The sequence below is a fragment of the Podarcis muralis genome, chromosome 7, assembly GCF_964188315.1.
Source record: "Podarcis muralis chromosome 7, rPodMur119.hap1.1, whole genome shotgun sequence".
NCBI lineage: Eukaryota > Metazoa > Chordata > Lepidosauria > Squamata > Lacertidae > Podarcis > Podarcis muralis.
In genome coordinates this window covers 81,467,180-81,481,803 of record NC_135661.1, presented here as the reverse complement: position 1 = coordinate 81,481,803, position 14,624 = coordinate 81,467,180, and the positions used below count along the sequence as shown (strand labels likewise).

The 14,624-nt window shown below is 48.2% G+C and overlaps 1 protein-coding gene across 2 annotated transcripts in view; it reads right to left on the bottom strand.

The window, feature by feature from the left end:
- Nucleotides 1–995: 995 nt before the first annotated feature.
- Nucleotides 996–14,624, bottom strand: part of TMEM145 (transmembrane protein 145) — a 40,290-nt gene continuing 26,661 nt past the window's right edge. Inside the window, exons 7-15 of one of the 2 annotated variants that reach the window (XM_028742265.2) lie at nucleotides 14,018–14,089; nucleotides 13,114–13,182; nucleotides 12,197–12,277; nucleotides 11,812–11,890; nucleotides 9,201–9,282; nucleotides 6,068–6,240; nucleotides 5,289–5,409; nucleotides 3,945–4,145; nucleotides 996–2,098 (exon numbers count right to left, since the gene is read on the bottom strand). In XM_028742265.2, the coding sequence (XP_028598098.2) occupies nucleotides 1,877–2,098; nucleotides 3,945–4,145; nucleotides 5,289–5,409; nucleotides 6,068–6,240; nucleotides 9,201–9,282; nucleotides 11,812–11,890; nucleotides 12,197–12,277; nucleotides 13,114–13,182; nucleotides 14,018–14,089 (1,100 nt within the window). In that variant the 3' untranslated portion in view covers nucleotides 996–1,876. Of the gene's footprint in view, nucleotides 2,099–3,944; nucleotides 4,146–5,288; nucleotides 5,410–6,067; nucleotides 6,241–9,200; nucleotides 9,295–11,811; nucleotides 11,891–12,196; nucleotides 12,278–13,113; nucleotides 13,183–14,017; nucleotides 14,090–14,624 lie in introns of both variants that reach the window. The other variant, XM_028742264.2, reaches the window with a different exon arrangement.

The window sequence follows — 14,624 nt, the reverse complement described above, 5'->3', positions numbered from 1 at the left end:
GCAGAATCTGTTCTTGTTGAAGGATCAGCTACAAGTATCTTTAAAGCACCTTCAAAGCACCTTCTTTCCCTCAACAAATTTTGGGCACTCTAGTTTACTTCTCAGAGAGTTACAATCTTTAGCAATCCTTAACAGACTACAGTGCCCAGGATTCTTCAAGAGGGGAAAGGTGTATCAGGCGTACTTTAAAGGTATACAGTGGTGCCTCGCAAGACGAAAAGAATCCGTTCCGCGATTCTCTTCGTCTTGCGGTTTTTTCGTCTTGCGAAGCAAGCCCATTAGCGGATTAGCGCTATTAGCGGCTTAGCGGATCAGCTGATAAGCGGCTTAGCGGATCAGCTGATAAGCGGCTTAGCGGATCAGCTGATAAGCGGCTTAGCGATCAGCTGATAAGCGGCTTAGCGATCAGCTGTTAAGCGGCTTAGCGGATCAGCTGATAAGCGGCTTAGCGATCAGCTGTTTAGCGGCTTAGCGGATCAGCTGTTAAGCGGCTTAGCGGCTTGGGAAAAGGGGGGGGGGAGGAAAAAAACCCTGCAGGAACTCGCAAGACATTTTCGTCTTGCGAAGCAAGCCCATAGGAAATTCGTTTTGCGAAGGCATTCGTCTTGCGGGGCACCACTGTAGTTTGTTTCCACAACCTAGTTCCAAAGTTAGCTGCCCCACGATGAAAAAAGCGCTGTAGATGCAGTCTAAACAGCATATCTAAGCCACAAATTCCAACCTACTTTAAACCAACATGAACTGTATTCCCCAATCCTTTCAAAGAGCTCGAGTTCCTAGGGTTCCTTCTTCGGAAGCTGTGTCACTTAAAAAAAAAAAAACATGTTTGGGACTGGCAGTACTGCAGATGTGTCCTGAGAGAGCAAAGAGTTTAATGTGACCGTCAGCCTTTTTGTATACACGGCGATGATTAAAGTCTTCCATGCCCAGTTTCCTCTTCCTCCTTTCGTGGCCACCTGTTTCCCCCAAAAGAGCCACATGCCTTCACAGTGAGATAAAAACACAAGAATCCTCTTTATTTTGGCAAAAAAAAGCCCACTCTGGTGGATTTCAGAAATTCACCGTCATCAGGGGGCAGAACCCACAGCACCGTCACGGGGAGGGGGAGGAGGGCAAACACCGCCACCCGGGGGCGGGGTGTCAAGGAAACGGGGAAAAGGGAATGCCTGCTCCCACTGTACAGTAGCAGGAAAAGGGTAGCATCGGAAGGGAGCAATAATACAGGAGAACATTGTTACAAGGCCAGCCTGAGCCGGGATGTCTGCAGTCCCTCCCATCTGCGTCCAGGCAGGAGAGTCGTTCAACCACAATGGCGGCTGTGAGAAGGCTATGGTGACCTCCCTTTGGGGTCAAACTGTCTACAGGGGAGAAGGCAGCCAAAGATTGGCCTGTCGCTCTGAGAGAAATAGGGGTGGAAGAAAATCACGCGCTGGTCACGTTAATCCAGTTCCTGGCTTCCCCCAGTGGCAGGCAGCGTACAACCATAGCTTGGGGAAGGACAGGGACGTCTCGTACAGATAGATGTCTGTTAGGCAATTAATTAGGCGAGGAGGGGAGTCACGCCCCCTCTGTTGTACCGAGTGGGGGGGCAGGAAGATGGGGGGAGTGGGGGGAACCCCAATTCTACCCCATGCCAAGCATCTAGTGTCCCCGTACTCTCACTAAACTCTGGCATTCCAGGGAAACAGGATAAAATAGCCCTCTGCTATGGTAGGACACAAATTGGAATAGAAGATGGCAGAAGATGGAGCGTGGAGGAGGGGGCCCAGAGGAGAAACCGGGGTTGGGGGTTGAGGCAGGGCCCCCCCCCCCCCAGAAAAATGTTGAGAAAGGAAGCGGAGGAAGCCACAAAGGATCAGGACAGTCAAGGAGAAGCCTAGACGGGACGGGCACCCGTCGTGTGCATGCTAAAATACTCAGTGTAGCCATTGTGCTGGTGGAGTTGGGGCGCATGGAGCTGATAGGGGGGCGGTTGGCTCTCGCCCCCCAGGGACGGTTTCAACAGCACAGGGGCACCGCTGAGCTCCGAGGTGGTGACCACGCAGCTGGGGGTCAGGTTACGGTCGGCGGATGACGTCTCCTCCACCTGTTTGCGGGGCTGGATGGGAAAAGGCAGAAGGAGAGCCATGTGAGAGCAGACAGGGGCGGACAACAGAAATAAAGGACCCCGAACAAACCAGAAGCAACTGAATCACGAGGGCAAGGAGGGATTCAGGGTTTACAAGACTTAGCGCAGGCACATGCAAAGGGATTGGCAAACAAGTCGATTCTGATTTCTCAGTTTTCTCATCTGAAGTTCACCTCTCATCATTTCCACATCAGTTTGCGCATATATATATATATGTACTCCTGAAAATTCATCCACATATTAGTTTGAATTTCTTCCAATATACTCATTTTTGGCAAAACAATATCCCCTAATATAATGTCTTCTTGTATTTCCCCTCCTAAATACAGTCATACCTCTTGTTACGTTCGGTTCAGGTTACATCTTTTCAGGTTGCGTCCTGCAGCGACCCAGAAGTACCGGAAAGGGTTATTTCCAGGTTTTGCCGCTCGCGCATGCACAGACGCGCAAAATGACATCATGCACAGAAGCGGTGAATCGCGACCCACGCACGCGTGGGTCGCGTTTTCAGGTTGCAAACGGGGCTCCGGAATGGATCCCGTTCACAACCAGAGGTACCACTGTAGGTGCATTTTTATGTATGCATTACAGTAGTACGCATTTTTAGATATGCTACTTGGCTGGAGAACAGCACTGCAGAATTAGGAGATGTGTGGATTTTGAAGAATGGCTGCATTTATGTTTGTGTACTGTGGCCTGAGAGTGAGAATTCGATAAATTTGCCTTTACGTGCAAAAACAATCCAATTCCTCTCCCTTCCTTAACTGTACAGCAACTCACAAATGCACCCAAGCCACATAAAGCAGCCCACGGTGAGATTTAGAAGCCTCCTGTTTTTTCGCCACTTCTCTGGTACAGCAAATAAAAGGGGGGGGGAGAATCAGGATGGGCAAGTTCTTGGCCAGCCACAACGCACAGCTGGGGAGCTGCACTCAGCCTGGCGGTTCATGAGTAGCACAGACCTAGCCTAGTGCAAGAGGAAGGGAGTAAACCTGATTTGCCTGGTCTGTCGGCTGGAAGCCTTTGTAAACCAGGTGCATGGAGGAAATACGGAGGCCGGGTAGTTTAAGGCTGTGAAGTAGGGTGGGTAGGATTTTAGGACCATCATCTGATGGGAAATTTGGGTGCTGTAACTGGGGGCAAAATGCTTTGAAGCAGAGGCAACAGGGAGGGTGCTCCATCAGGTGGCAAGCTTGGGATTTCTTGTGCAGTGAGACAGGCTTCTTTGCCCGAGGCCTGGTGCCCCAGCTGGGCAGGGGCCCGTAGAGGAGAAAACAGCAGGAGAACCTTCCTGGAGCCCCTCACCAGATGGGTGGTTGTGGGGATTCAAAGAGGAGGGGGAAATCCATGCACTTTCCCTGGGCTCGCTGGAGGAAAAAAGCATGTGGGATATAAGAGCAATGTGCAGAGCCCAGGGAAGCAGAGCCTGCACTTCCCAAAGGAGTGGGTGGGTTTCTAGGGAGACTGAGTGACCTCTGCCTCCAGAATCCAGCTGCCATGCAGAGGGGCATAGCTGTCAACTTTCAGATTTGAAAATAAGGGATCAGCAGCCTCAAATATAAGGGATCAGCAGCCACACCTGTCCCGGGGACAGTCTATGGGATATCTAACAATCCGGGATAGCAGCGGGAAGCAGCGGGAAACGGCGCTGGAATAAGGGAATTTCCCGCAAAATAAGGGAAGGTTGATAGCAATGTCACAGGGGACATGCTTCCTCTTCCAGTGATTCCATGGAGGACATTAGCAGAAGCGCTGGAAGGGAAAACCGGGGAGACCAAGGGAAGGTTAGGAAGCGGGGACCCTCCTTAGCACTCACGTTGCTTGAGCTGCTCCCGGTACTCTGTGGGATGGAAAAGAGTTCCGTGAAGTTGGGCACCGAGTCGCTGATGAACGTCACGTTGCCGTAGACGTGGTGCGGGAACTTGGCCCCGGACGCCACCTCCTCCACAATCCCGATCTGCGATGTCCGCACGTGGTACGGGAAGTTCTTATTGGCTGCCGAGGGCCGGGTCATGATCTGAGGAAGCAATGAGAGTGGAGGACCAAGGCCTAGATGGACCCGCAAGCTCAACTGCATGCATTTCCTCTAGGCCCTTAATGTCCAACCAGTAGATTGTGATCTACCGGTAGATCCCCAGATGATCCTGGTAGATCGTGGGACCCTTATCGATCATGGGATTAACTAAGGTTTACTGAAAGTTAACAAATAAAAACTGAAGAACTCTGGGCAATCCACCCACCCCATGCACGCTCCTCCTCCCTCCAATTACAATGGGTTTTTTTATACTGGGAGTAGATCACAGTCTCATAGGAGTTGGACACGCCTGCTCTAGGCAAAACACGTCTGCTTCCTCTCTTAATTTCTCTAGCAATGCTCCCTTTTAAAAAAAAGAGAGAGAAGCAAACTTCTAATCCTCACATTTGTAGATACATTATGAGTAGCTGAGAGGTAGAGTTCAGCAGGGATACTCATCTCCATCTCCACCCACACTTAATGTAGGAGGACACCTCCAAAAAACCGGTCCATGAAAGAGGCTCCATCAAGAATTGACTCCCAAATGGAAGCATTCTATAACAGAAGGCAGAATTGACTGCTGATGCTATCAGAGCAGGGATGGGGAACCTGTGGGCACGCTCCAGAGGTTGTTAGACTCCAGCTCCCATCATCCCTGGCGGTTGGCCATATTGGCTGGGACTGATGGGAGTTGTAGTCCAAAAGGTATGGAGGGCACCAACCTGACAAAGGCTGTACTAGTAGATATCGTGAGTGCATGTTATGCAAGGGAGCTACAACTGGTTTCTGAACCTAAAACAAACACAAAAAAACAGAACCCATCAATGCATGCCAAGAGGCCTGCAAGTGTGATCTTTCCTTGCACCCAACCATGGAGAAAAATGTATGAGGGGTGGGTCCCTGTATTTTTCCATCTGCAGGCAGCAAATCAGCTTGCAGGGGGTGGCTTCAATTGCAAAAAAGGGCTCACAGAACAGGATCAGATTCAAAGGTCATCCCTATCCCACCCCCAGATTGCATTTCAGTATATCAAAGTAAGAAGTCAGGAGACGCGGTCAATGGTGTCTTAATGCACTGTTTGGCCCCAAGACTTCAGTGGCTGCCAGGATAATGGGGGAATCCTCTAGGCTGCTGGCAGTTTCTTACCAGAAATACGGCATGGGCATAAAGGTGGATGCCCAGCTGGATCCCGTTGACTATCTTCTCCCGTGCCCACTTGGGGATGCCAAAGTTGGCAATAAGCGCAGTGACTGGGACAGCAAAGAACCTGCGAGAGACAAAGAGGGCTGCTCAGGACGTGCTCCCCACACATTTTCTCCCCACTGCCTCCAACAATACTCTGTTTAACTGTAGCTTCTGCAGAGCTTTTCTTACCCCTTGGAAAAGCAGCCTCTGTTGTGCCAGACATTTGCATTGTGCCCAGCAATACCCCCTTGCCTTCCTATCTAGCATGGCCAGCCCACTCATTGGACGAGGGGCAAACATCTGTCCTGACTTTGGCCAGCTGAGAGTGAGGGAACATTCGGGGTGATCAGTTATATTCCCTTAGACCGGGGTGGGGAACTTCAAACCCAGGGGTTGAATCTGGCCCTCAAGGCCTCTTTATGTGGCCACACCCCTCACTGTCCCTGCCCTGGGTGTCTTTGCCTGGCTACAATGTTCCCATGAACTCCAATAATGCCTCTTGTTTGTCTGGGCACAAGATAAGAGATGGGTGTTGTGAGTGTATTTAGCAACCAGCCAAATGCAGGAATGTAAAATTTCCATCCATTGCTCCTCCCTCTTTTGCCTCTGACCCCACCCACCAATAGCAGGTGGCCCTTGGAACACTGTCCAAAAGGGGAAGTGGCCCTTGGGTTTAAAAGGAGGTCCAGCCCCCCCCAAGTTAGATTCCTTCCTCCTTAATGTCCTCTACATCCACTCACCAGAGGGTGTAAGCGGCGAAAAATGGCACATAGAAGGGCTGTTTCTCCGGGAACTGCTTGAGAGTGATCAGGATAGCATAGCAGAACCAGATGTAAGCCACAAACTGCAAGGCGATCAGGCCGTATCCAGCCGGCGACTCGTAAGTGTACAGCACCTGTGCTTGATCAAAGAACTGGGGCCGAAAAGGAAGGAAGCGGTTGAGAGATGCGATTGCTAGAGCTGCACAAGCTGCAACAAAATTCACAGCTGGGGACGTGAACCACACGCCTCTAAGCACACGGAGGCCTGCAATGCCCTCTTCTCTAGGCCTGGGCGAGATATGGATACATCATCCAAAACCGGTTTGAAGTCCGTATTGTGATATCGGTTTCGTAATTTTTGACCTGCCAATATAGTGATATAGTCATACCTCATGTTACGTTTGCTTCATGTTACGTTTTTTCAGGTTGCGTCCCGCGGCGACCCAGAAGTACCGGAAAGGGTTACTTCTGGGTTTCGCTGCTCGCGCATGCACAGTAGCGCTAAATCGCACTTTGCACATGCACACAAGCGCCAAATCACACCGCGCACCTGTGCAGATACGGCGCTTCAGGTTGCAGGCTTTTCTTTTCTTTCTTTTTTTGCAAACATAATTTTTATTGATTTACACCATAACAAACCAATATACAAAGATTTTCATCTTGTTATCACAAATTTCTTTCTTTAGGACTTCCTTCAGCTTCTCCACAAATCATCCATACCCTTTTTTAGAAAATTACGCAAATCCTGCTTTATATTGACATTATTTAACTCCTTACTTCTGTTTCTCTTTAGACAATATTCTCACCTTTTTTACAGAGCTCTTTTAAACCCCACTAACGTTATATGACCTTCACTTATATTTTCCAGATACTCCGTGAATTTTCCCCAATCATCAATGAACCTTTGGTCTTTTAAATATCTGATTTTCCCCGTTAATCTATCCATCTCGGCGTACTCTAACAATTTCAATCTCCATTCCTCCGCTGTCGGTATTTTCTGTTGTTTCCAGTTTTGGGCTAGCAGGACTCTTGCTGCTGTTGTTGCATATTGAAAAAATTTACCATCAATATTCTTTATCTCCCTTCCTGATAATCCTAATAGGAAAGCCTCCGGTTTTTTTTCAAAGGTGTATCTTAAGATTCTCTTCATTTCATTGTAGACGCTTTCCCAAAAGCCCTTTACCTTTTTGCACTCCCACCACATGTGGAAGAAGGATCCCTCTTTTTCCCTGCATTTCCAGCATTTATTACAGGTTTTATACATTTTTGCTAATTTTGCAGGGGTTATGTACCATCGGCAAAACATCTTCATCAAGTTCTCCTTCAATGTTATGCAAGCTGTAAATTTAAGGTTTTTTTTCCAGAGTTTTTCCCACTCTTCATAATATATATTATGGCCGATGTCCCTAGCCCAATGTATCATCACCAACTTCACTTCCTCGTCTATCAGATTCCACTCTAATAGCAGATTGTACATCTTAGATAAAGTTTTATAGTCATTATTTATTATTTCAATCTGGAATTTAGACTCCTTGTCTGCATATCCTCTGTCTTTGATATCCTTTCTAAACATCTCATTTATTTGGAAATAGTGTAACCAATCAAATACTTTTTCTTTAACCTGATCATACGGTTTCATTTTCCATTTCCCCCCTTCCTTAATTAACAGTTGTTCATACGTGATCCAGTCACCTCTCATGTTAGTCTTTTTGACACTCATAACTTCTAATGGGGATAACCAGTGTGGTACTTTAGGTTCCAATAGGTATCTGTTCCTCTCCCACACTTCGATCAGGGGACCTCTAAAGATGTGTGTTTCAAAGCCTTTATGAGTTTTCTTTCTCTCATGCCATAGATACGCATGCCACCCTGCTCTGTTGTCAAATCCCTCCAGATCTAACAGTTCCTTTTTTTCCAATTTTATCCATGTTTTCAACCAACAAAGGCACGCTGCCTCATAGTATAGTTTCAAATCTGGCAGGTTGCGGGCTTTTCATGTTGCGAACGGGTCTCCAGAATGGATCCGGTCCTCAACCAGAGGTACCACTGTATTGCTAATCTCTCTCTCTCTCTCTCTCTCTCTCTCTCTCTCTATGTGTGTGTGTGTGTGTGTGTCCACAATGCAAAAATCATGATGTAGGAAAAACCATGAAGCCAGCCAATGGCTCTAACGTAGCTCCACCCTCATTTCAGACATTGTCATATATCGGTATATCATGATGTTTAGCTGGGGATAGATCTTGATGTTGAAAACCAGATATCGCCAAGCCCTACTCTTCTCGTCATTCTCATCACACCTGTGACCTATTTTGGGAAGGTGTTTGGATGTGGACACCTCTGAAAGTATCGTAACAGGAGGGATGTATTCAACTAATTCCCAGAGGTCCCTGTGGAGAGGGATTGACTGTTAAACCACTCTGGGAACTATAGCTCCATGAGGGGAATTGGGGCAGCACGTTTAACAAACTACAGCACCCAGGATCCTTTGGGGGAAGAAGCCATGACTGTTTAAAGTGGCATCATAGAGCTTTAAATACATGGTGTAGATGTGGCCTAGATTAGCGAGTTTCTCAAATAGATAAGAAGAAAAGTTTGGATTTGATATCCCACTTTATCACTACCCAAAGGAGTCTCAAAGTGGCTGACAGTCTCCTCCCCCCCCCCCAACAAACACTCTGTGAGGTGAGTGGGGCTGAGAGACTTCAGAGAAGTGTGACTAGCCCAAGGTCACCCAGCAGCTGCATGTGGAGGAGGGGAGACACGAACCCGGTTCACCAGATTACGAGTCTACCGCTCTTAACCACTACACCACACTAGCTCTCATATAACGTTTTACAAGGACAGAATAATTGCAACACACAGGAAGAACAAGGGTATAGTCTGAGTGCCTCACTTGTAGTTCTGTAAATCATTTAATGCGTCAACACGAATGGAAGTTATTAATATTGCACTTGAGACTTCAGAGAAGTGTGACTAGCCCAAGGTCACCCAGCAGCTGCAGGTGGAGGAGCGGAGAAACGAACCCGGTTCACCAGATTACGAGTCCACCACTCTTAACCACTACACCACACTGGCTCCATCTAAGCTGCTACAAGAGTAAACAGACACTCACCTCAGCCTCGTAGATGAAGAGCACGACATGAGTGATAGTGTAGAGCGTCATGTACACAGAAAGCTTGATAGAGCCGGTGTGGCTGATCCGACCCCTGCAAAACAGGGAGCCATGAGCCAGGATTTGGGGGAAGAAGGAATGACTGCCCCACACCCCAAATCTCCCAATACCCTTTATCCATCTGGTACGCAGGCGGAGACCCTACCTGCCCACGGACAGTCTCACCAGAGTGGTGCATGCTCTAGTTATCTCCCACTTGGACTACTGCAACGTGCTCTATGCGGGGCTACCTTTGAAGGTGATGCAGAGACTACAACTAATCCAGAATGCGGCAGCTAGACTGGTGACTAGGAGCAACCACCGAGATCACATAACACCGATCTTGAAAGACCTACATTGGCTCCCAATATGTTTCCGAGCACAATTCAAAGTGTTGGTGCTGACCTTTAAAGCCCTAAACGGCCTCGGCCCCGTATACCTGAAGGAGTGTCTCCACCCCCATCGTTCAGCCCGGACACTGAGGTCCAGCGCCGAGGGCCTTCTGGCGGTTCCCTCACTGTGAGAAGCGAAGTTATAGGGAACCAGGCAGAGGGCCTTCTCGGTAATGGCACCCACCTTGTGGAACGCCCTCCCATCAGATGTTAAAGAAATAAACAACTATCTGACGTTTAGAAGACACCTGAAGGCAGCCCTGTTTAGGGAAGTGTTTAATGACTGATGTGCTAATGTACTTTTAAACTTTTGTTAGAAGCCGCCCAGAGTGGCTGGGGAAACCCAGTCAGATGGATGGGGTATAAATAATAAGTTGTTGTTGTTGTTGTTGTTGTTGTTGTTGTTGTTGTTGTTGTTGTTGTTATAAATAATAAGTTGTTGTTGTTGTTGTTGTTGTTGTTGTTAATCTCCCCTGTAAATGTTATCCGCACTAAATGTACTCTTCTCATTCCTAAAGTTTCAACTGCAAATCTTTTGACTGCTCAGTTTTCCAACATTCCTCTCTCTTCCCCTAGTCAACAAACCCATGTCACTTATAAGCCAAGTGCAATGCCAATGATTCTCCGACCAGCATCACAATTTGTCCAGATGCTAATTTGTGTCACAGGCCTGCACTGTTTTAGGCCTGCCTGTCCTGCCCTTTCTGCGCCTCAAAATACCCATTGGGCTCTAAATGGGCAAGGCACATCGAAATAGTTTGCTTCTCTTCCTCTGTGTCCCATTGCAACCTCTATTGCCTTCCCTTTGAACATCACATCACGACGTGGGCACAAACAGAAGCATCCCCCATTTCTGACCTTATCGGGGACAAGGCACCCTTGGACTAGAGAGACTCAATAAAGTATGAGCCAAGATACATGTGCTTTGTGCACTGCTGCTAACATGGTGTGTACATCCCTTCCCTGACCCGCAGCAGGAGCACTTTGAACGCAGAGCGTACAGGAGGTGTGTACACAGAATGTAGCTTGTCATTTCAAGGGCTTTACCAGTAGGGGGCATGTGTAGCCTGCAGAAATCTAGCGGCTGTCTCTGTGGTGCAGTCTGTTTAATTTTGTTTTTAATGTTTTGGGGCACTTGCAGACAAGCTGTTTAACTGAGCTTTCATCCTGATTTGTTTGCAGAGAGATTAGATGACACCAGCTATTTAACGTACATTTAAAGCACCCTGATACCACTTTTAACAGCCATGCTCCCGCCAAAGAATTCTGGGAGCTGTAGTTTGTTAAGGGTGCTGAGGATTTCTGGGAGACCCTCCGTCCCCCTTGCAAGGCTACAATTCTCAGAGAGATTTAACCATCAATCCCTCTTCTCAGGGAACTCTGGGAACTGTAGCTCTGGGAAGAGAACAGGAGTCTCCTAACAACGCCCAGCACCCTTAACCAACTACAGCTCCCAGAATTCTTAGCTTAAAGTGGTATTCTGACACCTTAAATGTATGAAATGAATGGGACCTCTGGTTTGCTTGCTGGGAGGTTAGGCATTGTTGTGTCAGAGAAGTGTTATCCCTGTGCACTTTTCCATCAGCTGCCACCAGTAGTTTGGGGAAGTGGGTTTGTAACGGAAGACCTCCTAATCCACTATAACTTTGCAACCAGAGTTTGTCTTCCTGTCTGTCTGTCTGTCTGTCTGTCTGTCTGTCTGTCTGTCGAATTTATATACCACCCTATACCCAGATGTTTCAAACCCGGAGTTTGCCAATGTGTGATTGAACTGCATCTGAATTTGGGATCCGAGAACAAATAGGAACTGGGATAGCTCAGTTGGAAGAGCACAAGACTCTTGCTCTTGGAGTCATGGGTTCGAGTTCCATGTCTGGCGAAAGATACTTGCATTGGACCTTCATGGTTACTTCTACTTCTACAATTCTATGATCAGAGGCAACTTTCCTGCAGGATGCTTCTCCACACCAAACGACCCTCTCACAAAGTTGCTTTTCATTTTTGGGGAAGACATGGCACCGAGTCTCAGTTATCCGTGTTTGCAAGTGAAGCAACTCACCCGTCAATCGCAGCCTTTATGGATCCCCACACCCTCCCACCAATTATTCACCACTAGGCAATACAGCCCCATCCCACCCTGACTCATTGGAAGGTCTGTCCCCCTCTAGTCATGCTGGTACCTGGTGACAGTGAATCCTTTCCCCAGCAGGATAAGCGTCAGGAGAAAGATCAGGAAACTGACGGAGAAAAGGAGCTTGGCTAGAGGAAGGGAGGAAGGAGAAAGAGAGAAAAGGAGAAATGGAGTTAAGCCCAGGCCATTAACAGGGTTCTTCTGGAATATGAGAATCAAAACGGTCCAAATGGCCCAGGATTCTTATGTGGCCTTTAAATAATGCATCAGTGAGGAAGGGGCAAGGGATACATACTAGAAAGAGCGATACGGAATGGCCAACAACATTCATTGTTTCCCTTCTGAACGGCTGCAGGACTGTAATTGATAAGCAACGTCCAAGATGGCAACTTTTATGTGGCCCTGCTCACTCCGTATTCCCCCTTCATACCTACCCAAGATCTTCAGGCTGCCGTTTCCAATGCCGTCGCTCGCATACTGGCCCCAGTATATGCAGAAGAACATCAGGCTGAGCACTGAGGAGAAGAAAAAGGGAGGGAGGGGAATGCAGCAGGTGGCAAGTGTTGTGCAATTGCAAAGGCAGAAGGAGGATGGAGGGGTCAGTTGCCCATGCAGGGTCTCTTTCCTGATTGCTGGCAACTGTTCTTTGTCCTCCAGCTGTAAAGGTAAATGGTAAAGGGACCCCTGACCATTAGGTCAAGTCGCGGACAACTCTGAGGTTGCGGCGCTCATCTCACTTTATTGGCCGAGGGAGCCGCGTACAGTTTCCAGGTCATGTGGCCAGCATGACTAAGCCACTTATGGCAAACCAGAGCAGCACACGGAAAGGCAGTTTACCTTCCCGCCAGAGTGGTACCTATTTATCTACTTGTACTTTGACATGCTTTGAACTGCTAGGTTGGCAGGAGCAGGGACCAAGCAACAGGAGCTCACCCTGTAGCGGGGATTCGAACCGCCGACCTTCTGATCTGCAAGTCCTAGGCTCTGTGGTTTAACCCACAGCGCCACCCGCGTCCCCTCCAACTGTATCAGCCATCTAATCCCAATCCCCATCTTTTGGCCCCTCCTTCCATCCCTTCCGACACCCCTTTTCCCTGCCAAAAGCATTTCAGTGAACTCCGAACCTGAATGCACAACCCTAAGTCTTTGGGGGCAGGAGACAGTACACAGTTTAACTGGAACGCACCCTATGTATATTAAACCCCCTTTGGAACTACACAATAAAGGGTGGGCTATAATAAATGCCAAATCAATAAGCAAGTGAAAACAGAAACAAAACCCAGCCACTGGTGTCAGCGACTTGGCGGGTTGCTTTCCTCCCCAGAATGTGCCCTCCCTGCCTAGGACTCACCCTCCACCCCAGCCGCCGTCATGAACATCTTGTAAGTGGTGTGGAGAAGTTGCCGTCCCTTCAAAAGATCTAGGAGGGAACGAAGAGACAGAGAGGGTCACAGAGACAGAGAGACACAGAGAGCAGGGGGCCGTTGGCAAAAGTATCGCTGGCTTTTCTCTGCCCACCGGAACACAGCAATGAGGCCTCTCTCCCTCACTTCATCGCCCAAGACACATTGGAGATTGGGTTTCTCTTAGAAATTCTTCTTCCGGAGCCTGGGGTAGGTACTATTGGGAACCTGCCATGGCCCATATTCCTGCGAAGGCCCGCCGTCCCATCATTCTCTGGAGACACCTGACCCCGCAGCTCCCCCTCCTCGCTGTCAAGCCTTTCCGTCACAACACCGATTGGAGGAGCTACTCCCCCCTGCCTCTCTATAGACCGATGCCCCGTTTGCCTGGGCACTGTAAAGATAAAGGTAAAGGGACCCCTGACCATTAGGTCCAGTCGTGACCGACTCTGGGGTTGTGGCGCTCATCTCACTTTATTGGCCGAGGGAGCCAGCGTACAGCTTCCGGGTCATGTGGCCAGCATGACTGAGCCGCTTCTGGCGAACCAGAGCAGTGCACAGAAACGCCGTTTACCTTCCCACCGGAGCGGTACCTATTTATCTACTTGCACTTTGACATGCTTTCGAACTGCTAGGTTGGCAGGAGCAGGGACCAAGCAACGGGAGCTCACTCCGTCACGGGGATTCGAACTGCCAACCTTCTGATCGGCAAGTCCTAGGCTCTGTGGTTTAACCCACAGCGCCACCCACGTCCCTGCCTGGGCACTGGGGACCCCCAAAATAAGTCACGCTGCATGAGAAACAGGAAGCGTTGACGCAACTGCATCCGGACTGGGACTCTTTGGTACTCACAGCCAAAGTAGCAGGAGATGATGAGGATTAGGATGAAGATAAGCAGGAAAGTTATGTCTGTCTCCAGGATGCCTGAGAAGAAAGGAGACAGCAGATTCAGCAACGGACCTGGGAATTGCCTTACTTTTTTATAATAATTTTTATTAATTTTCAATTATAATCCAATAATAGCTTCATTACAACAATACCAAATTATAATACAATTACTAATACCAATCATTCAAATACCAAATTATATAATTTAGGTGCCCCCCTCCTGTGTGCTACATTTGATGGTTTGATGATTTTCTTTATTTCTGCGTTCCAAAATCTTATTCATTTCAATTGCATTCCGGTCAAAACAATAATCCCGTATACAACAGCTGCAATATTAATAACTTCCATTCGTGTTGACGCATTAAATGATTTACAGAACTACAAGTGAGGCACTCAGACTATACCCTTGTTCTTCCTGTGTGTGGCAGTTATTCTGTCCTTGTAAAACGTTATATCTATCTTTTCCCGGTTGCTGCCGTTCTCCATCATGCCTTGGGCGGAGCTGATATCCTATTGTTGTTTCATAAATTTATCTACCACTCCGTCCCTGGCTTTGTTGTTTTGCAACTTT